The 24,327-nt window shown below is 36.0% G+C and overlaps 1 protein-coding gene across 20 annotated transcripts in view; it reads left to right on the top strand.

Moving 5' to 3' along the window:
* Window positions 1-24,327, top strand: part of LOC122805019 (titin-like) — a 759,244-nt gene that overhangs the window by 435,477 nt on the left and 299,440 nt on the right. For 10 of the 20 annotated variants that reach the window (XM_044075290.1, XM_044075281.1, XM_044075295.1 and 7 more), the window contains 11 exons: window positions 408-488; window positions 2,774-2,854; window positions 4,140-4,220; window positions 7,231-7,311; window positions 10,137-10,217; window positions 12,462-12,542; window positions 13,666-13,746; window positions 14,371-14,454; window positions 15,687-15,755; window positions 19,680-19,763; window positions 21,372-21,455. In XM_044075290.1, coding sequence (XP_043931225.1) covers window positions 408-488; window positions 2,774-2,854; window positions 4,140-4,220; window positions 7,231-7,311; window positions 10,137-10,217; window positions 12,462-12,542; window positions 13,666-13,746; window positions 14,371-14,454; window positions 15,687-15,755; window positions 19,680-19,763; window positions 21,372-21,455 — 888 coding nt within the window. The remainder of the gene's footprint in view (window positions 1-407; window positions 489-2,773; window positions 2,855-4,139; window positions 4,221-7,230; window positions 7,312-10,136; window positions 10,218-12,461; window positions 12,543-13,665; window positions 13,747-14,370; window positions 14,455-15,686; window positions 15,756-19,679; window positions 19,764-21,371; window positions 21,456-24,327) is intronic. The other 10 variants (XM_044075284.1, XM_044075282.1, XM_044075278.1 and 7 more) reach the window with 9 other exon arrangements.

The following is a 24,327-nucleotide window of genomic DNA, read 5'->3' as shown; positions in this document are numbered from 1 at the left end:
ATATTTGAGAATTATTTTGAAATAATATGTCAAAACAACTGGATCTGTTATAGTTTATGTTATTTGTATTTGCTCTGGCACGGGTATGGCTTTAAAGAGTTCTTGGACCACTTCAATTACCAGAGTATTACATCAACAGAAAAAAGTTTTAGTGTAACAAAAATAAAGCAGTGTTTAAAAATATGTCTCTGATTGGCCTACTGAAAAGGCAGCAATAGTTACAGGTATATAATAGAGGTATATAGCACATCTATTGTCTGGGACATTCAGGTCAAATATTTGAAGCAAGCTATTCTCTAATATACTACTTGGTGAAATGCACATTTGCTGAAGTGTTGATCTGTGCTTTTTTAAATAATTTCTTAGCCATGGGGAATATATACTAAACTGATTACATTCTTTAAAAGTACCAGAGGTTCCTAAGAAACCTGTACCTGAGGAAGTGAAACCTGCTGTTGTTCGTAAGAAAGAGGCAGAACCACCAAAAGGTACCTGTTTAAGCTATCAGCTTAGAGCTTCACCAACATTTTTCATTTGTCTTCTTCTGAAATCTAACATGCTTATTTAATAAGCTCATTGCTTTCCCCACTGTGGTGATTAGTCCTGTGTTTCCTGTCTGTTGAAGTCATGCCATTGTTCAGTTGTGTGTAACATTTTCATCTTATAAAGAGCTGATTAATGTAGTTCACTCTGCTTTAAGAGTATTCTTAGTAGATGTGAACACTGGAACAGATTACTTATAGCTGTATTTGCTGTTTCAGTGTAAAGACTGTCTGGCACTTCGGTGCAATGATTTAATACTATGTTTTGCTCTTTAGGACTGTGTGTCCAATTTGCTTATCAGGGTCCAGCATGTCATGTTTCAGAAGCCTAGCTAATTCACTCCATTAAGTACTTCAACACCTGTCATGTTAATATATAAAATATAGATTACATTTATAACTATGTGATCATTCTTTATTGCATCACAACTGGATTATTGTCTAGTCAGACAGGAAAAGTACTATAAAATAGATTATTTGAGTTCAGTCTCTTTCAGACTTTCACTCTTACTGTTTCAAATGCAGCAGGTTATACTTGATTTCAGTATAATCTGTTTCCATCAAGCCTTAAAATGACACGACTAGAAGAAAATAAGAATGCATTCGGCTAGGTTTCATTTTATGTCATACTAAACAAACTAAATTTACTTGGGTGCCTCAGATAGTACATTGTACAGTAACAGTGAGAAACATGTTCTTGAGACCTTGGTCTTGCAATTTTTACTGAATATTTTTGATTTATTTAGTCTTATTAACTGGGGTAATCCCACTGAACCAAAGGGTTGTTTATAGAGGAGATACAGGAACGAAATTCCCATAGTACAAACAGAGGGATGGTTTTAGATGAGTCAGATAGACTAAGCAACTTTTCTTTGGAATATGAGAAGACATGAGAGGAAAGTGCACCTGGAAAAAAATATATATACTTGGAGAACATGACAACCCCCACCCAGGCAGCGTCCAGAATCTAGGTCCAAACTCTGCTTCTGTAAGCTTAAAGGCATCAGCACGAAACTCATAAGTTGCTGTTACATTTACAACTATATTTTGTGGGTAACCAGATTCTTCCTAACTGTTTAACATTTCCATGTTGGTGTTGTCTGGTTGAACAAATGAGCCATGTCTTGTCTCTAGCATTTTGAGTATCTCTTTAATCTGTGTTTTCTATGTTTTTATGGACAGTGTTCAGTCACATAGCTCACCGTAAGCTGTTTCATTCTGTGTTATGACTAACAATTTTTGCTTGAGTGAATTCTTAATAATAAACAATAAGTGCCTCTTAAACGTTGTGTTATGTTCTAGTTTTAAAAAATTAATACGTGTACAGAATAGATGTGCATATAAATATATATTTTTAAATTAAACTAGGTAGTATCCCTGTGAGCAGAACTCATAAACATAAGTGTCCCAGGGAGTAAGTGCTGCATGAATATACGAAAAAAGAAATCAGGAGCTAATTTACAAAAATAACATTCAGTGATGTTAGAATTTAAGTAAATGAAATGAATATACATGACAAGCAGTTTCATTGCATTGAGAAAAGAGAAAGCCTCAACTCAATAAAGTGTTACTGAAGTGCTTGCCTAGCTCACAGAAAGAATGGGAGGTGGGACGGGCAGGCCATGAAATCACTACTGAAGTGCTTGCCTAGTGCACAGAAGGAATGGGTGGTGGGAATGGCAGGCCAAGAAATCACTACTGAAGTGCTTGCCTAGCTCACGGAAAAATGGATGTTGGGAAGGGCAGGCCATGAAATCACTATTATTTCTCAATAGTGAATTCTGCAACTGAAATCTCCACAGATTGAAAGAGGTACGTTGGGATGTCCATCAAGTCCTTTATGAAACAGCATGTACTGCTTGACCCCACACCATGTACAACCAGAAGTCAAATCTTTGGCTGGTAGACTAATAAGCAGAAAATAATCCTGCTACCAGTTGTGCCAGAAATCAAATGTTATTTAGTTCAGTATAGTACTGTGCCACAGGGCAAAAGTGTTATGCAACTCTAACCAGTAGCATGTTACTGTTGCTTCTCTAAACACTCTTATGATACTCATGTACTGTTAGAGTACATCTTCTTATTGCGAGATTCAGGGCAAAGTCATGAAACCACCTGCCTTCTTTCTAATCTTGCAATTGTCTGTTTTCTGTGTCTTCCTAATGCTTTGAACTGTTCTTTTTATATAGCCATCTCTTAGTTATGTACTAAATTGGCATTATTCTTTTAAGAAGCTGAAGTACCTAAGAAGCCTGTACCTGAGGAGGTGAAACCTGCTGTTGTTCCAAAGAAAGAGGCAGTACCACCAAAAGGTATCTTATCTATTCAGGACATAGTTCAGAAGTTGCATTGCCTTCTTTTAAAATGTAATGAAACTGGTAATGCTTATTTCATAAACTCTTGTCAGGTTAAGAACAGTAGTCTTTGATCTTGTGTTCTTTCTTTTGATTTTACTGTTTGTCTTTGTTGAACTGTAGTGTATTAGCAGAATGTGAATTGCTAACTGTATAATGCAGGATCTCTCTAACGTCAGTGCTCTCATGTGTATGTCAGTATGAAAAAATATTATTTTATTTAATTTGCTACAAGCTAAAATGTTCAGGTACTATAGACTTCCTTCTTTGATGAACATACACAGCATCTCAAGTACTTTGTTGGAATGTTTAGGTTGTTTGCACATAATTTATAGAGTTCTGACAGTAGAAACTAACAAATAACAGTTACTGACTTCTTAGATAAAATTGATAAAGAGTCACAGCTGGAAAACAAATCATCTAAGAGTAAATCTTTACCACTTGCTTCCTACTGTCAACCACCATTTACTAAACATGTGTTATTTGGTCCTACTAGTTAGAAAAACAGATGATAAGAAGACCTAAAAAAGAAAGAAGAGAAACTGATAGGTTTATATAGTTAAAATGAGTACCATAAGGCAAGTTAAACAGAAGCATTATTTTAGAGCACTATAAGGCACAGTGAAATCCTTCAGAATATTATGCGTCTTTATCATTGTGATATTAGTTATACAAGAATAAATTCAGATGTTGTACAAAATAACATCATTATTTTGCCGGTTTCTGTCAAGAAAAATAATATAGTATTTCTTCATATGCTTAAAAAGATATTTTTCAGTTATTTAATTAAAACTTCCAGTTTACTGTTACCTGCATGATTAAGATGTCTTACCCAACCTTTTTGCCTCTTCTGTTTATTTTGTCCCTTTAAACAATATATTAAAATGTGCCTTGCTGGCAGCTTTCAGTGATAATAATAAGGCCTGTTATTTTTTAATCCATCAACTGGAAGCATGTGTAATATATTATTGTCTGTAAAGGATCTCAAAGCTCAAGAAAAAGTGGACCTGAAGCATCTGTACTGTTTCAGTGACCAAAAGTCTCCATAAATTGTTATGTTTGTTAGTTAAACACAGTTTAGAGCTGCTATATGTAAGTTTTAGTACAAACATCCAAAGCTAACAAACTTCTTGTTGATACGGTATTTAATGTTTTATGTTTGCTGTATGTTTTGAACTGTCCTTTGTGAAGATGCTTCTTATAGAGTAAGAATTCTGTACTAAACTGACACTCTTCTTTGAAGTACCAGAAGTTTCTAAGAAGCCTGTACCTGAGGAAGTTAAACCTGCTGTTGTCCCAAAGAAAGAGGCAGAACCACCAAAAGGTATCTATTCAGGCTGTCATTGCAGAATGTTACAAATCCTTCTGTCATAGATTGTGGAAATCACATCAATGGCCTTTAATCTTGTGTCCTGTGTTGTTGATGTTATTTATCTGTCTTTTCAAAAATGCAGTATGTCATTTGTATATGAAGTGTTCATTATGTGGTACAGGAACTTTGTATCTTGAATTTGGTTTTGTGCCAAGTTCAACCTGGGAGCTGGTTGTGTCCTTATGCATAGGAACCAGCATGTCATTCATGTTCAATGTTACAGGCATTTTTATACATTTCAGAATATTTATTAACACATAACAAATAGCTGAACATACAAAATCCTTGCAAATCCTTGCAATACTACTGGTTTGAGGTGTAAAACACATGGTCTGGACTAATATCCCCAGGCCTGCATCACTGATGTTAAATCTTTACGTTACTTTAAATCATTGTAATCCATTCTGTCTACATATAAAATGAACTAACAAGAAGACACACTGATTATAGCTGTTGCATACAAGTGAGTTAATAAAATTATCTTACATTAGAAAAAAGTAAATTCAGTATAGTTCTTAGTAAAAAATCCATTTGGGTACTCAACATACTTTGAGAGAGCTCCTTACAGAGAACAAAGAAATAAATGCATATCTAATAGAAGGGAAGATGCAGTTACAAAGATAACTGGCAACAAACAGCACAAAGCACTAAAGATAAAATGTAGCTAATTATAGAAAACCAGGTTACAAATCTAGGATTATATAATAAGTTGTACAGGTGCATAATAGTACAGCTCCAGCTAATTAATGTTTAGGAGCCTTTCCATTGACAAGCTAAGTTTTATAACTGTACGTTTTATAAACTGTACTTATGTTTAAAGGAGTAAACAAACTATCTTTATCTGTAAATGATACTTATCATATATTTGGTATATTATTAATATTATGTCTTCTGTTGCTGTAATAGGTCAATGCCTTACTGCTTGTCCAGCATATCACTTGTTGGTATGGTGCACACTGTATTATGTGACTCTTTCCTTTTAAACAAAAACGTATTGTCCTTTTTATTGGGGGGGGGGGAGGTTAACCAGTGCCCCTACTATAGCCAAAATGTGACAGGAGGCACTTGGAATCCTCAAAATATACTTCAGACCATCTGATATTTCTGTGCCTGTGGCAGAGAATCCTCCTTATTCCCAGAAGAAAATTTTTGTATATTTTTCCAGCTGCACCTGCTGACCACCAAGTCTACCCTGTCATCTGTACTGATTCACTGTCCCAGTCTTGGTATTTCCCAGGGAGGATGTGAGTTGGCCAAGTGAGACCATCAGACAGTCAGCTTCAGCAGTGGTTTATGCCCTTCCCAGCATCCTGGTATTGAGCGGTTATTTATCGAGCCCTAACTACTCTCACGGGTAAAGGGACAGACAGCCTGCATCACTGTAGGGACTACAATGTGGTTGAATGCTCCTGTACTTTTGTAGTGAGTTCTTCCATGACAGCTGCTTGGTGGACAAATTCTTGCCACCAGGACCGCCTCTTACAGTGCTAAGGAATTGTGGCATGAGATGGCTCCAAACTTCTACTCCCCTCACAGGGATGGATATGGCTGTCCTGCCATGCCAGCTTCATCAAACACTCAGACTGTGTATTGATCTCAGGTTGCCTGAGTAATAGTCAGAGTTATATCAGTCTTTGCCTGCAGAGATGGCTTAGTCAAAGAAGAAAATGTAATCATCCCTAATTAGTAACTTCCAGTGGGGAAACCCACAGAAAACAGTGTGTTCAAAATGTGAACTTAATTTTTTTCTACATTAAAGACATGAATGCCTAAAGGGACATTAGTCCAGCTGAAATGTTGTATTTACCCAGAAGACTGTGAGATGGAACTGGCCTTCTTTCCCAAGAACATTATCTTCATAGCTTAATGATTCTTTTTGGTCTATGTCTGTCAGGAAAAACATACTGGAGACAGAGATATATATAAAACCACATATTTTTTAAAGCATGAAATGAAAATAGTTCTGTTGGCTTTACACAGTTAATTTCAAAAGTATATTTACAGTATTTTCACATTATCCTATATGCAAGATTCCCAATCCTTCACCACCAATTTCTCTCTATGCATCCTCAGTCTCTTACCAGACTGGGGTATATTATAGTTCATAGCTGCAAGCTTTGGCTAGGCCTTTGTTTCAGCTTGCCTGTTCTTCCTTTAAATCGCATCCACATTCAGTTGGCCCCAAAAAGACCATCCAGCTCCAGTAACCACAAATCTTCATGCAGAGCTTTCGATCTATCCCAAGATGATCTTTCTACTAGATGAACCAGCTTCCTTAATTTCCTGTTTCCAAACTACAGCCTTTTATACACCATTAATAGGCAATTAACTTTTTCATTATTCTTTCTAATGCACCCAATTACCTGAGTAACTGATATAAGAATTTTAAGGACACGAGTTGCAGTTTACACAAATTTAAAGGCATATTACACATCTACTGAAGATATCGTAGTATACATAGATGTGTGTGCTTTCTAAATACAAACACATAAATGCATACACACATGAGCATCCATGTTAATGTATGTTTTGTGTGCAGTAAAAAAGATCCATTTAAATCATTTAATTATCACTTTCATTGTGTTGTTCTATGTTCTTTGTCTTGTTAAAGTGTCTTTAATGATGATACTGTAGCTTTAAAATATATGTGTCTTTGATATTTCTTGTATGTTTTATTAAGTGGTATTTATGACAATGTCTAAAGTGTAATAATGTTTGTGAAATTGAAATTGGTAAATGTCTGTAATGTTCTGTCTGTAAAAAATAGCAATATTTAAAATAATTTTGCCAGATAACAATATACTGAATACAAGCTTTATGCCAAAAGCCTGGGATAAGCAGATATGTTCTAGGTTTCTTATTTGATATTTCATGTGTTTGTCTGATGCTTTGAGCCATTCTTTCTGAAGTCATATTTTATTCACTGAGAATGCATTCTAAACTGATAATATTCTTTATAAAGTACCTGAGGTTCCAAAGAAGCCTGTATCTGAAGAAATTCAACCTGCAGTTGTTCAAAAGAAAGAGGCTGAACCACCAAAAGGTATCTATTCAGGAAATCACTTCCAAGTGATGCAGCACCTTCTGAATGATTCTTATTTCATTAACAGGTTCAAAGCTGTGGCCTTGTGTCCTGTCCTCTTTTCTGTTGGTGTTACTGTATCTGTTTGTACTGAACTGTTGTTATGTTAGCAATGTGTGAAGTGCTGATTAGATGACATGATGTGGGCTATCTGTCTCTGGTATAAATTTCAATATGAGATCAGGCTGCTGTTGGTTTTATTAGCTACTACTAATAATAATTAGTTAAAATATTTCCATTATTACAGACTTCTGTATAAGTAACAGAGTTTCATTCAGGTACTTTGTTGAAATATTTTTTATTTATTTATTTTACATTTGTTGACCGGGCTAGTCCAACTGGATACATGTCCATTTTCAGTAGAGGCCCAGGGAGATAAGCTCCATTAAGCTAATAAAATGCAAAAGAATAATAATAATTAACATCAAAGTACACAACAACAATAGACTAGAAAACAATTTACATGGGTATCTGATTAATGGTACGTTAGCTTTATCTCAAGAGAGGAAGAGATAAGAGCAAGTAATTATAAGGTCGAAACATAGTCACACAGTAGAGATCTTGATATTCATCACGTAGAAGGCTAGCAAGTAATATCGTACTCTAACAGATAACTCAGAAAAATCTAGTTAAAAATGATTTTAGGTATCTTCCAAATTCTACATACTAAGTGAAAAAAGTAGCAAATATATACATAGTAGACACATGTGCTTACAGTAGAATGACTGTTATGCAGTTTATACTCAGAGGTAGTTTCCCAGAAAGACTAGGCTAGAAACAGAATTAAGGAAGCTTACTGATCCCACTATCTTAGATCTGGGAGAGAGGTACACAGAGAGAGCAGCAATAGAGAGAGATGAGGACATGGAAAGAAAGGAGAGTATTAGTCTGGGTTAGTACATGGGCATAGCCATTGTGTTTTGTGTGCAATGGTAGTTCTGTTTAAAGGAGTAAGGAAAGGTTTAATCCTGTAAAGGGAACCTAGTTTTCTACTAACTGATTTAATGGTTGAGTTAATGTGTGAGTCAAAGTTAATGTTGTGGTCAATTATTACACCCAAGAGTTTGGTGGTTGGGTCAGGTGATATGACAGTGCCATTATTGGATATAACTGTGAGATCTATTGGGGAGGACTTTTGTGTAGGAGTGAACAGCAGTAGTTTTGTTTTTTTTTGGGGGGGGGGGTTAGGAGGAGGCAGCGTTGAAGGAACCAGTTTTCTACTAAGTTAGATGATCTCAGATTTGGGATACCACCCAAGGAGAGGATAGAAAAGGAGTTTATCACAAAGAGAAACTTAGCCAGGTTGAGAAGGGAGACAGCTCCTTGGCCACTGAAGGTAACTGTGAACAGTTGCAGCATGCTACTGGCTTCATAGCATAGACAGCTGATACTTGACTATGACACACCTGACCCAGGTTTGATCAGCACTCCCAAGCAGTGAATAAGCCAGTTGTGAATGGAGGGGTGTGCCAGGCTTGCCTCAGCCTGGGAATGGATGGGAAGGGGGCATGTCTTCTGTCAATGAATCTGTGATGGACACCTGATAAGAGCCGTCTCCTTACAAGGATGGTAAGCTCCTTGGGGTTATGTTACTTGTAAGAGCAAGATATGTACTCACTCACTGTCCACTACGCTCCTACTGCTTAAGTTGTCAGAGGCTTGCATGTGAGAGAAAGAATCTCTTGACATCTACCTATGTGATAGCCTTACTGTAATAATTAATTACCCCATAGAGAAATGAATGGTCATGATATGATAAATCAGTCAGATGGTCATATGGTGTGGGGGAAGATAAAGGGCAAAAAAAGCAATTGTAAAGTCACGCAGTTTTGTGAGTAATAACCAGAAATATGGGGTATATTTAGGAAGAGACTGTGAAAAAAAAACTAGAGGAGATAATCACCCCATTATGAACTATCAAGAGTAGCCATAAAGTTGCTGGATTGCACAGCTTGGGGATCATCTTCACGTGATAGAGGGTTCATTTTACCCCTGTTTAGGGCTGTGAATACATCCCACTTGAACTACACTGTGTACTTTTGAAAGCCATTCAAATTGATTGAGGTCAAACCAAAAGAGACTATTTTAACAGAAGACCCTAGAGATTATGAGAATGCTAGGGTAAGATATTAAGAAAGCCTGAAAAAGACTTGTATGTTCTTAATGGAGGAAAAGAAGGAAAGAGGTGGCATGAGCTTAATGGACAACAATTTGAAAGGGAGGGTGAAGGCACATGACACACCCTGCTGGAGAAGACATGAAGCCAGAATTCAAAGTTAACAAGAGAAAGCACTCCTTCATGGACAGCGCAGGGGGCAAGTGAAACAGCTTCTCAGAAATAAACTAGTGGGGAGGGGCTTGGGAGACATTTCAAAGAGTCATGCGTTGCATGGAAGAGAGCAAAGACTAGCTGGAATGTGCAAGCTGCTATATTTGCACATGCTAGATTGACTAAAAGGAAGGAGACTTCTTTCAGCTGATCATGCGCATGTACATTTTTGTGTTTACTTTTATATGTATGTATGAATTACTGTCACAAATATGTTGTTAAAGAAAAAGCACAGTCTTAAAAGTCCTAACTTGTTCCAGTTGTAAAAATGGACTTCTTACTGATACAGAATAGCTGTGTTTATGATGTTTGTCCTTTGTTTGCAAACTTCAGACCAAAACCTGAAGCTGTCTTGTGTTTGATGTTGTAGTCGTTTTATGTGTTTGCCTGATGCTTTGAACTTTTTCTTGTAATTTCTTACCCAGACTTTATACTAAGCTGATTATATTCTTTTAAGTACCTAAAGTTCCTAAGAAGCCGGTTCCCGAGGAGGTGAAATCTGCTGTTGTTGAAAAGAAAGAGGCAGCGCCACCAAAAGGTATATATTCAGGGTCTCCTTTCAGAATGTTACAGCATCTTACATTATAGTATCATGAAATCACTGAAACTTAATTCACAGGTTCTTGTCAAGTTCAAAGCAATGGTCTTTAATCCCGCTTTCCATACTCTTAATATTAACTTGTCTTTGTTGAACAATGGTCTGCTCTCAGAATGGTGAAGTGCTGATTACTGAACACATGACCTTTGACCCCTCAGAATGGCTTTGTGCTAGGTTTAGTATAGGAAAATATTGCTCATGGTTCTATTATTTATTAGCTAAAAAAATTATGAGTTTGCATGTTTCCAGATGGAATCCAGGATAATATTCATTGACATTATTCTAAGTATTTTGTTTTGATACCTACTTAGTCCATTTTTAACATTTATTTACCCAAGATTGCCAAGTGAATATATAATGGGATATGTCAGTTTGTCAGAAACAAAGTTAAAACAAATTTTTAAAAAAATAATTATCTAGCTATAGCTTTACTGAAAATAATCCAACCTTTCTTGTACACTTTGGGAATCATTTGTTTTTATTATAATACAAAGGATTTTATCTAGTGGTAAATTATCAGGGTGTGAACTTGATGATCTATTGTCCTAGCATCCTGACCTGCTTTCATGTTAGTTAACTTTACTATAATTCATTTCATCTAGCTATAAAAGTAGCTGTAAAATTAGATAACTAAAAGACCTATAGAAGCAAGCATGTTGCAGTTAGTCAGTTTATCATATATTCCAAAAAAAGTTATTTTGTGCAGCATAAAATATGCATAACATTGCACTTTGTATTTATCACTTTGCATTTTCTTGAGTTATTACACTGCATATTGTTTGCCTGCCACAATAAATATAATTTTTCTATGGGATGGCTATAATATTTAAGATCGTTGAGAACTGAGCTCAAGAGAATATGGACAGATTATTTTATTTTGTTTCATTTACTTTTTAACCAGGTAAACCCACTAGTTTAAAATATTTATTTTAAGTAGCAGCTCTGAAGCCCTGTTAAGTGGCTTTCTCAAACTAACATGGTAGGTAACACAGAATGAAGCTCATTGCTAAGTTATAGCCTTAATTCTGTGCACTGAACTGCCAGACATCATGTGAACTGTCAGAAAACAAAAAGTAAATAGTTAATCATAAAGTGTTTTATATATATCAACAATTACCTCTCCTGAGAAGCATTGTAAATGTTCATGTTATCACATACAGCTATCCCACAGACTGTATTCTGTCACTTTTTCCTTTAAATACAATTTGTCATTCTTCCCTACAGTCGAAAGAGAAAAAAACAATTCTTCCCCACAGTCCCCAAAATGTGATATGAAATATTTAAAGGCCAAAAATCAGATATCTTCCTGTCTCAGGTAGGAGCCTTTCCTTTTGTAGGAGAACCTTAATCTCATAGAACAGTGAGTTCTAATGGCAGTCGTGCACCAAATCATTTCATTTTCTTTATTTTTCTTATTATTTTTTAGTTATCACTTTAATGTCATCAATGGTGATAGCAGGCTAGATGAGTGAGTGCATATATTTGTCAGTTAACACAAAGATTAAGGCTATAAGCTGTTAACAAGCTATTTCCTATGGTCTAGAGTTTGATTCCATTTGCCTGTTATGCGACTGAGCAAGTCAGTTACCCAGATAATACTTCTGGGCTGAGTCTGAAAAAAGCTTACATAGACCAGTGCTCTATCCTGTTAACAAATAAATAAAATAAAATAAACATACCCAGAAGACTGCAAGATAGATACAGCTTTCAGAGATATTCTGAATAATTTAGTTTTTCTGTTTCAGATATACATGTATAGTTAATATAAGCAGTGTCAGTTTTAAATAATGAGACACTTTATTTAAATGCACTTCCACTTTGCTATTGTGCTTTGTATTAAAATGTCTGTGGTGTTAAAGCAGTGTATTTGCATGTTTTTGAGATCATCTTTCAAGCTAGAATGTAGGACAATTGCTGAATGACATTGTCTAAAATGCAGACATGCTTATAAAAGTTCTTCAAGTTAAACAGAAAGTAATGTCTGAAGTCTTGTCTGTTCTATTTGTAATCTTGTGAAATGTATGTCCAGAAACTGTAAGCTTCAGGGCAAACTTGAAGCTGACAAATTCCATTTCAATGTTGTATTTAATGTTTAATGTTTCTACTCATTGCTTTGAACTGTTCTTTGTGAAGGCATCTCTTATTCTTAGAGAATTTGTACTAAACTGACACTCTTCTTTGAAGTACCAGAAGTTCCTAAGAAGCCTGTACCTGAGGAAGTTAAACCTGCTGGTGTCTCAAAGAAAGCGGCAGCACCACCAAAAGGTATCTGTTTGGGGCATAGTTTCAGCTTTATAGCATCTTCTGTTTGGTCCTAATAAAAACAGTGACACTTATTTCATAAACTCTTGTCAGATTCAAATCAATGACCTTAAGTCATCCTTTCCGCAGTGTTGATGTTTCTGTCCTTCTTAAATGGCAGCATGTTAGTAGGATGGGAGGTGCTGATTATTGAATACAGGATCTCTGTAGCTTTCTGAATGGTATTAAAATTCAGTATGAAAATCATTGATCATCCTTTTGTTAATTACTGATCAAAGTTAAAAAAAAATACAGGTTACTGCATATAATCTGTAGAGGGACCCTGGGTGAGATTAATTTACAAGGTTCCAATTTGTTTTGACACTACTTGTTTAGTCGTTTTGAAATATTTATTTACAGACCTCTGGTAGAAAAAGCATAACTATAATAACAGTTTTATGAGGATGACAGCTAGTCAAACAGAAACTTTGAAGTATGCTAATTATACAGAGATAACTTTACTGAAGATGCTGTGTCCCAGTTTTTACACTTAGAAAATCATCTATTTACTGTAATACAAAAAAAGATCATCATCGTGTGGTAAAGGATCAGGGTTGATTAACAGACAATCTGTGGTCATGTAATTCCTGACCTTTCTTCGCCATTCAGAAAGTTTGTAAATCTTGACATAGTTCATTACATTTAACCATAAAAATAAAGGATACTGCACACATCTGAGTTAATAAGTTTATCTTAATGTAAAAAAAAAAAAACTGTATCTGGCAGTTTGTGTAGATGATTAAGGCTAGGAACGGTTAACAAATTGTTTCCTATATTTCAGGTTTGATTCCCTAAGCTGCCATTTGACTCTGGTGCACCATTTGATTAAGTGACTTGCTCCAAGTAACTTGATAGTCACATGAAAGCTCAGGGAATGAAACCCAAAACTACAGAATGAAATTCACTGGCAACTCATAGCCTTAATTCTGTGCATAAATATACTAACAGTTTTATGGCGATAACAGCTAGTTGAACAGAAGATTTGAAGTATAACTGTACATTTACAAACACTGGTTTGAGCTGTTCTTTAGGAAGTAATTTGTTGTTAAATGGAGAATATATACTGAAGTAATACTATTCCTTTAAGTGCCGGAAGTTCCTAAGAAGCCTGTACCTGAGGAAGTTAAACTTAAACCTGTTCCAAAGAAAGAGGCTGAACCACCAAAAGGTATCTTTTCAAGATATCAGTTCATAGTTTGACAGGATAATCTTTTATCATTTTTTTCATACGCTTCACTAATCTCATTCCATGAATGCTGATCAATGTCAAGGTTATTTCCTTGTGGTCTTTGTTTCCTTTTGTTAGTTTACATATCAGTCTTTGGTAAGCTATAGTTTGTTGTGTTACTCAGATGAGAAATGCTGAACAGTACAGTTCTTTTTATCCTCCAACCAGCATTTCCATTGTACTGTTAAGTGTCTCTGTGGCTTGTTGCCATCATTTTGGCTGTAGTGTATTTCCTTGAAATTAACAAATGTTTTTATGTTGTCAACTATTGTGACAAGTCTAGTCTAAAGTGAATTATTATTGTTTGAAATTCCTGAAACTGAACCAGAAGTGCTACCTGAATGGCTTGTACCAACCCCATTTGTAGACAATAATATAGCAATGAAACAGCTTTACTAAAAGAAGGCACATTCTTTGTTGGTTTCAGGACAGGCATTCCAAACAACTTTCTTCTTAATGATATATTCAGTGTGTTCTATGTCAACCTTTTCTTTGAATATCTCTTGTTCTAGTATGTTCTTAATTAATTATGAATGTATATTAAATTTACTATATTCTTTGAAGCACCTGAGGTTCCAAAGAAGAAGCTTGTAACAGAGGAACTCAAGCCTCCTGCTGCTCCAAAGAAAGAGGCTGAACCACCAAAAGGTATATACATAATGTGTATATATTTAAAGCTTCATTTTTCAGACATACAGAGTGTTTTCTTGGCATTCTGGTAAGCGCAGCATATTCATTCTATGAATGTATCTGTTTAGGATCAAAGCTGTGGCCTTTGGGAATTCACTTTTATTTATTATAGATTGAACACAATTTTAATAAGCAGATGTACATAAAAGCTAAGCTTTAATTTGTACCCTTATTATTGTTTTGCAGTTAGTAAAGCACATTTTGTTACACAACTCGAGTAGCCTATATTGAAATATCTAGTTAATAATAGTGGGTATTTGACTTTACTCTATTCAAATCACACTCTTTTTAGAGGGCAGTCATAATGAAATTTGATTAGATCCAACAGTGTTTATTTTCCCAGAACTGCATGCCTGGGTATATCACAACTGTATATATATATATATATATATATATATATATATATATATATATATATATATATCTGGTAAAGTTAAAGAAACATTCCACTAGAATTTACTGAATTTAGATACCTATATCCCTAGAATTTAGACAGCTCAGGCCTTTAACATCTGTGTTATCTAAATTTTGTTGATTCTAGAATGTGTTAATCTGTTATTTGTCATCTTCAGTGAGTTCCGTAGGTCTTGCATTTCTTTTGCTTTATTTCAAGAATTTGATAATGTGAGTAGTAGTGTCCAAAGTGAAATAGGGTTCTTTAAATACTTCCTCAAACTAAATAAAATGGGGCGCCCTGAAATTTTTGTTTGTGAATATTTACGTTGAAGAAATGTTTGCAGCAGTTAAAAGGTATGCGTACCTCATGTTAAATATCCAATGTACAGATGTTTTATATTTGGGAAACTTCCTGTTAGGGCTTCTTTCACTTCAGAACTGGAAATGCTTAGTGTTCAGAGAACTGAAAAGATTATAATGTCTGCATTGTTTATTGTTGTTTGTTCTTTGCCTCCAAAATTATGTTATATCATTGAAACCACGTGTGACTGTTCTCTCATAAAATTATGTCTGTGTTTCAAAGCGCACACACAAATGACTTTCTTGAGGAAATGAAGTAATGTTACCATCTTTTGGGCATTCAAGGGAAACTGTCTTTGTCAGATGTCTGCTTGTGTCTGTCTGATTACTTTACCTTTTCCTGTATGTTTGTGAAAAGTGTTTTAGTTTGGTTGTTTACTAGCATTATTGTGTGACTGTCTATGGAATAACACATCATATAATGTTCTTTTAAGTGCCTGAAGTTAAAAAGAAGATGCCTGAAAAGCCACCAGAACCAGTAAAAGAGATCATCCCAGCTAAAGGTACATGAAATTACAAAACGTATTGCTGACAACTAACCAGATTTAGGAGAACTATACTGAACTTTAGTGAAGCCCGTTTCTTCTGATATACTAGTAAAATGAGTTAGTACCTTTTATGTGTCACCTGATAAAAATAAGTATTCTGTGGTAGTCCTGGGGCAAAAATCCAAAGATTTCTCCCAAAAATCACAAAATAGTAATCACAGAATGTTGAAGACACAAAGTTTTAAAATAATTTTTTTGTCATAGAGGCTAGCATCCTCCCCACATACATATGCAGCAGTCTCTGCTAAATTAAATCATCAGCTGTAAGGTTACTACACAAGTAGAGAAAGGTGAATATGTTTTTTTGGCAAAATACAAACATTTTCTTTTTTGCTGGAGCAAATTGAAAACAAGAAGTGGCATTTTCAAAACACACTGTTCAAAATTGCCTGATTCAGTCTGGGTTTTTGGGGAAATGTCTTTATCTCTTATATGGTATTGGTTACTTTCCCTTGTAGCTGCAGAGTTTTACAATAGAGTGTATCAAGAACAGAGGAAATACATTAGAAGGAGCATGTGTAGCAACAGCCACCAATGTGGGAATCTAGGTTAAAGAGATATGCAACATAAGTTTCAGAAAGTACCTGACCATTTATGTGGTTCCTGCTTGAGTACATTAACACTGATCTTTAAATGGTCATTGCTGTTGATGTCTGAGTTAGACTTATGGCTTTAATGAATTAAAATACTAAATGAGACAGCACATTGTTAGAAATACGAGATAATAATTAAGGCATCAATGTATGCTCACCCACTGATCATTAGCAATCTGTTAAGTCTAGCTGTAAAGCTACCAAGAGCCTCATTTCATCCGTGGAAAGAGACAGATTCTGTCCTAATGAGCTTAGTCTTCAAAATATCATTTCTTCATTTAAAAGCCAATTATTAGTTAAATATTTCCATATTTTTTCCTCTATGAGTGGGTCGGCAGAGCTCTTGTCAGTCACCAGATTTATATGTTAAAAAAAATACATTACATCATAGAAATTTCAGTGGTGAGGGCATATAAGTTAAGGGTGCTGAAAACAAAAAATTAGGACACTTCACCATATTCTTTTATGCATTTATTTTATTTCTTTGTATTTGATAACTGGGGTAGACTTTTTCACTTGGCCTTTTTCCAGCTTCAGCTCAGAACAAACTCAAAAAATAGCTAATAACATGAGAACACAATGTAGGTCACATAATAGCACTGTAAGCAACACCATACATGTCTAAAATACAGTAGCAGAGCACCCTGTAGTCTGATATGACACCACCTCCTTACAAAGCCGTGGCCGTCAATTGGACCTTTGTCAAGTTATTGACCATTAAGTGAAGTAGGTCCTTAAACCACTTGCATTTAGGTAGCACATTAAACCACAGTTCAAAGAAAGAGAGATATTTTAATATATGTAGACGAAGTATAAATAATGATGTGTCTCTACAAATGCTTTGCTGTTTTGTTCCCAGGTTAAATTTTTTATACTTTATCTTCCTTAAAAGAGTTTATACACTATGAAGTGGAGCACTTACCTTCAGCTCTTCTGCAGTTCATGTGGTCTTCTGTAATCTTCTATACCCTCTTCATTTATACATTCCATAAAGCAGTAGGTTATTTCTTTGTTCTTGTAACTTTTTATTACAGTAAACTTAAATTGATCTTTAAAAAATAAAATAAAATGAACAACAGGCTACCGATCCACAAACAAAGAGTTTAATAATCTCTAGCGCCTCGGCCACAGGGCCTTCAAAGAGTAACAAACATCACAAAACATATACATTTATATAAAACCAATTATATAATTAACTAATTAAATAATTAAATTGGATGCTTCCAATTAATTTCACAGTTTAAAACTGCAGGTGTCAAAATATTATACTTTAATATAAAAACAGATTCTTTATAAAGAAGTTGTTCCTTCAATGAAAAACTGGCTCCATCTGTAAAATTAATTATTTCAAGAACAGTACCTTGCAATAACAAAAAAATCACTGTTGTGTTTTTCTTTAAAATGTGCAGCCACAAACTTTTTTAAATTTTGATTTTTAATATCCCTAATGTGTTCCATTAACATCACTTTAAACATCCTTTTTGTTTTCCCAACATAAAATATGTTACATGGACACCTTAAAGCATATACAACCCCCTTAGTGTTACATGAAAACAATCCAGTTGGAAAAAAACTTCATATTATTTATAATCTTAAAAGAACAAACTACATTACGACAAACAGCACAACTATTTCATGTAAAAGTACCAGTAATAACTGGTTGTCTTACAATATCATAATTGGGGGAAATAAAAGTACTGTGGACCAACATATCCTTAAGATTGCGTCCATGCTTATATGAAACACAAGGAAACCCCCAAAATATCTTGGCCAGTTCACTATTCCTTAAAAGACAACTCCAGTATTTTAACCTAGCACTAATTTTGTCTCTCAGAATATTATAAATTGTTACAAAATACATTTGTTCGTTCATGTTATCATCTGACATATTGATATTTCTACATAAATGATTACTCTTATATCGCTGTGATTCATTCTTAAGCTTTAGAACCCACAAAAAGGCTTCATTAATCACATCATAATCATATCCTCTATTTATAAACATTTTAGCAGTCTTAAACACCTCATCATAAAAATCATCATTTATTTAAAGAACAGCCAAATTGGAAGAGAGAGAGAAATGAGACTCATGATATGGCCCCAGGTGGGCAGTTTCAATGTAGTCTGTTCTTTTTAAGATTATAAATAATATGAAGTTTTTTCCAACTGGATTGTTTTCATGTAACACTAAGGGGGGTTGTATATGCTTTACGGTGTCCATGTAACCTATTTTATGTTGGGGAAACAAAAAGGATGTTTAAAGTGAGGTTACTGGAACACATTAGGGATGATAAAAATCAAAATTTTGAAAAATTTGTGGCTGCACATTTTAAAGAAAAACACAAAAGTGATTTTTTTTTTTTGTTAGTGCAAGGTACTGTTCTTGAAAAAAAATATTTTACAGTAGGAGCCAGTTTTTCATTGAAGGAACAACTTCTTTATAAAGAATCTGTTTTTATTTTAAAGTATAATACTTTGACCCCTGCAGGTTTAAACTGTGAAATTAATTGGAAGTATCTGATTTAATTATTTAATTAGTTAATTATATAATTGGTTTTATATAAATGTATGTGTTTTGTGATGTTTGTTACATTTGAAGGCCCTATGGCCGAGGCGCTAGAGATTATTAAACTCTTTGTTTGTGGATCGATAGCCTGTTTATTTTGTTTATTTATTTTTTAGTTTGGAGTTGTGTTAAATGATCTTTAGTTAATCATACTTACAGAATGCTCCATATGTACAATTACAAGTTCCTTTGAAAATTAAGATTGTGGTAGCTAGGTAATAGCACAGTTGGTGCTACTCACTTTTAGCTTAACTTGTTATTAACAATTTTGTATCCATAGTTACATCTTCCATTTCCCTAAGAGTACTTCAGTGTTATGTCAGTCTTCTGTGTTATAAAACACATCTGTGCTTTTGTTTACACTTTGTTTCCTAGAAGTATACATTAATTTTAATGTGTCTAATAATCATGTCTCTGTAAAGAATATACAATTAAACATTTTGAAGTGAAGGAGTAAGTTGTTCTGTCTAAAGAATTTCAGGGTCTGTGTTCACATTTAAGGTGTATGTCAGCTTCTTGTCAAAGACTTTAGAGCTCTTGATGTATTAGAAAAGGTTGCATTGTGCATTTTGTCTTCATTCTTATATTCTTTGAGCATGCTTTGTCTGCAATTTGCTCCATCCCTTTCCCTCTTACTTTCTTATTTTTTTATGAATCATATTACTATTAGTGCTCTGTTATAGTGGTTCAACACTAAATACAACCTTGTATTTTTCAAAGTGCCTGAACTTCCACAGAAGGCTGTGCTTGAAAAACCCATTTCAAAACCTGTTCCAATGGAAGTGGAAACTAAACCACCCGAAGGTACAATGTCAGCACTTCTTATATACACAAATTACATCTTAGCATGTTTCTTGTTTACTTATGCACTTGAAGGTTCCAGACAAGGAACTGTCTTTCATCTTCACTGACATCTGTCCTGCTTATACTTGTTTCTTTAAGTATTTTCTTTTCATTTTCTAACCTAATATTGCATCGCTGGTGATGGGACATTATAAGTGCGTTCTTACAGTATCTGAAAACCATTTTATACATGAAGATGATTACCCTTTTCCTGCTGTTGTGGATATTGTGTCATTTATAAAAGAAATTACATAAACATTAATTCAGTACTGCAAAGTGAAATACTAATGCTTTGTTTTAATTGCTGTTTTTGTCCCAAGTGTCTTGTGTCATTTTTGGTAGTCCATTTTGTTGTAGTGGTTTTGTGTTTTTGTGCATATCCTGTGTGCTGCTCGTAAAATTAAGAACATGAACACAAATAGGAAAATATTTTCCAAGAGTAAGAAATATGTTGATGTAATTTTGGATATTTAATGGTATGTTATGATATTGGTTCTCTGTATTCTGTTGGAGCTAGTTCTGGCCATCTGCACTAGAATGATGTTATGTTGCCTGAAATAAAAATAATAGGCTTATAATAGGCTTGTGAGAGTGCCAGGGATATTCATTCTCCACCATCTTATTATTCCTTCTGGAGAGAGAGCAAGATTATATAGTTGTACCCCGAGACATCTCACTGCAAGGTTACTTTTTTCTTATGTCCTGCTTGCTTTTCCAGTGAGAGACATGCATATGCCTCAACCGAATGCATATCTTGGGTCATCATGCCAGCAGACATCTGGCCTACTGTAATTGGCTGACAGTTTCTCACCCAGTTCCCAAACTGCCAGTAAATATAATGTTTGTATAGTTTGGAGTTGGTATAAATAGTATAAAATAAAGGAGAGTATGTAAACAGTTCAGTATGCCCTTTGATATGTATTGTTTGGTCATTTAGTTAGAATGTAGAATTTTGGGGACTAGATGTACTTTTTTAGTCTTGTCAGCCAGGTGTCCATCAGCCTCCAGTAGTTGTGTTCCCATCTCATTCCCATCTTGTCAAGGATTTAATACAAATTATTTTGTTGACATGCAGTGGCATCACAGCAAGATGCATGTGTGTGGTGAGTGAGAAGTATGTATGTGTTTCCACATGCATGTTCTACTTTGCATACCTATCTGTCCTAACTAGCTTCATTGCATGTATATATCAAGCAATTCGGAATTCTACCTGGGATTTGCTGGTATTGCAAAATCCTACTTCCCCATCCACTTCCCTCTTCTGAGGAGAAGAGAGCTAACTAGTGGCTGCTAAAACCTTTCATCTTCTTACTGCACTTGACCGGCCTTCTAGCATCAAGTCACTAACTGAACTTGGATTACACAGGTGTCATAAATGAGAGTGCATTCTCCATACCCTTGGTCTGGACATGAAATTGGTGTTTTGATCTTAGAGGAACATTTTACATTGCAAGATTTCAGCATCGTAAATTTTATATACTTGTAAAATGAAAGATAGTGTTATGAATTCAGTTTGCATGTTTTTATTGCATTGGTCAAACATTAAAACTTTAATAATATTCTTTAAAGTGCCTGAGCCTAAAAAGAAAGTACTTCATGAAAAGCCTATCCCAGAGGCAGCTCCTGTTGATGTGATGATTATTCCACCTAAAGGTATATAGCTTTAAGAATGTGCATGTGAATGTTCAGACCTAGACTATTTATTTAATTAATTTATAGTTCTAGAATTCTAAAGTTTCCTTTGTGTGTGTTTTTTGTGAAGGTGTATGTTATTGTGTCTGTGTCTCTGGTTATGTTAATCTTTATTATTCCCGGCTCCACCAAGTCTCCTCTTCAGTTTTTCCCTTGAAAGTAGTCTAACTCTCAACCTAAGCACTTAAAAAGCATCCTACAGTCCAGCACTTGCTCAGACCTAATAGCAAGCACTAATATACCCCGAAACTTGATTGCCCAGCAGGGCAAGGCTCATTATTCACCCCTCACCAACCAAGCGACTAAGAAGCTCACCCTACTATTCAGGCATGACCAAAGGGCAATTTCAGGTATACTCTCCAGTCCAGCTGGTGAACCTGGGTATCCTGAGGCAATGTTACAACTGCCTCATGTACACAGACAACCCTCTCCTCCTACCACAAAACATTAACATATGCAAGAGATGCAATTATATAACTAAATTGGAGGCTAAGTTCTCTCCACCCAAGACTGGAACAGGCAGTCATGAGGAGAAGGTTAACACTTGCACCACACCTCCAGCCTCACATAGACATGCTATAAAATCATACTCGAAGGCTCTAAATAAAAACCCGCAAAAGCATCAGAGATCTCCAAAGCAGACACCCAAAAAACCTGCACCTCCCGTCACAAACCAGACAACACATAAAACACAAAATCAGTGTGCCGCACAATCACAGCCCTTAAGGCGAAATAACATACCTAACACACTAGTAATAGATGACTGTATAGTCAGGCACACTGACGTCCCACTCGCTAGGCTGGACAAGGAGAAGGTTACTGTTAGCTGCCTGTCGGGAGCCAGAATCCGCCACATAACACAAGTACTCAGGTCAGTCCAGAACAAGTACAAATATGACTCTGTCATTGTTCATGTTGGTGTGAATGACCTGAGACATACCTCCCTGGACTACATGAAATGAGACATGGAAGAGCTCTCTGATCATGTAGGCTAGGCAGGTATGACCCTAACCCTGAGTAGCATCCTACCCTCACCAAGAATGATACCGCAGTATAAAGAAAAAATGATCAGTTTCAACAATTGGCTAAGCTTCTGGTGTCATTCAAAGGGGGTCCAGTGTCTGTCAGCCTGGGACGACATGCTCGACAAGCCTCGTTGCTTCGCAAGAGACGACTTGCACCTGTCACCCCTAGGCTTTCGAATACTGGTCAATGCTCTTGCTTCCCCCATAGTGCCTTTTTTAGGCAAGGCTCAAAAATCAAACCCACCTCAGTAAACAGCACAAATAAAAAAATGAGGGTTATGCTACTCAACGCCAGGAGTTTAAATCTCAAAATGCATGCACTCAAAGCACTCCTCAGTATGGAAAACATTGACATCTGTGCAGTAACTGAAACCTGGTTCAAGGCTCCACAGAGCACTCCAGCACTACCGGGCTACAACTCAAACCACACATTTCAGCCACAGAATATGGACCGAAACACAAAAGGAGGGGGTGTATCCATATTCATCAAGGATATCTACACCTCCAGGTTAGTGGTGCAGCATGATACCTCTGAGATCATCCATGTGCAGCTAACATCTGGCAAATCTGCAATACAAATTGTGGCCTGCTACAGATCACCCTCCATGACCCAGGACCACCACTCCGCTTTTCTGGAGACACTGGAAAACATAAAGGTCCTACCAAACACCCTGATTTTAGACGATTTCAATTACCCTACTGTTAACTGGGAAAACTACTCAAGTACAAACTCCCAGGTCCAGCGCTTCCTGGAATTTATCAACTCAAATGCCATGGAGCATCTGGTAAACTCCCCTGCCAGAGGTGAAAATATACTGGACCTGGTCATCACCAACATGGGCGACAGGTGTTCTGCACCAGAGGTCAACCCGTCACTGGTTAAATCAGACCATAAACTAATCACTCTGGATGTCCACATCACGCCACCACCCCCAACCAAGGAAACCACAGTGAAAAACTTTTCTATAGCAAACTTCACCTTGCTTAAGACAGAGGTGGTAAGTTTCACAGTCCCCACGCTAAAGGATAACAGTGTCCAAGATGCAGGAACCTTTACAAATGCACTCTATGAGCACCTACAAGGATGCATGGATCGTGCCATCCCTAGCAAAACCAAGACTCACTCCCCTAAGAGAAGGGAACCAGTCTGGTGGACCCCTGCCATAAACATGCTATACAATAGAAGGAAGAAATTAGTTCAGAAAAAAAGCAAATCCTAAGAAGGAAAGACATCCCTGATCAGTATCAGTAAGAAACTAAGGTCCCTCATAAAATCATCCAAGGCTAATTTCAAAAGAAAAATAGCAAAAGATTTGAAAGATAACCACAAAGCCTTCTTTAGCTATGTCAAGAATCTAAGTGGCAACTCGCAGATATGCTCTGAGCTTGTGCAAAATAGCACAAAATATACTGAACCTACTGATATTGCCAACATCCTGGCAGATAGATTCATTGCAAACTTCACCCCCCTCTCACCCCCAAAAGGGCATACAACAATACCGGAAAAGTGTAGTGTCCCGGAAATCACAGATGCACAGGTGAAAACAGCCCTTTCAAAAGACAAAAGCACAGCATCAATGGGGCCAGATGGTGTCCCAGGCTGCATCTTGCACGAACTACAGAACAAACTAACCCCCCACCTAAACACACTGTTCAACCTCAGCCTCTCCACAGGCTGCGTGCCCATAGAATGGCACACAGCAACGGTTATTCCGCTACACAAAGGAGGGGCCACAACTGACCCTCGTAACTATTGCCCCATAAGCCTGACTAGCCTGGTCTGCAAGGCTATGGAGCGCATAATCATG

This window comes from Protopterus annectens, chromosome 6.part0 (genome assembly GCF_019279795.1).
Source record: "Protopterus annectens isolate FY-2018-M chromosome 6.part0, PAN1.0, whole genome shotgun sequence".
Lineage (NCBI taxonomy): Eukaryota > Metazoa > Chordata > Ceratodontiformes > Protopteridae > Protopterus > Protopterus annectens.
The sequence above is the reverse complement of the archived record's forward strand: the minus strand, read 5'-3'. Positions and strand labels throughout refer to the sequence as shown.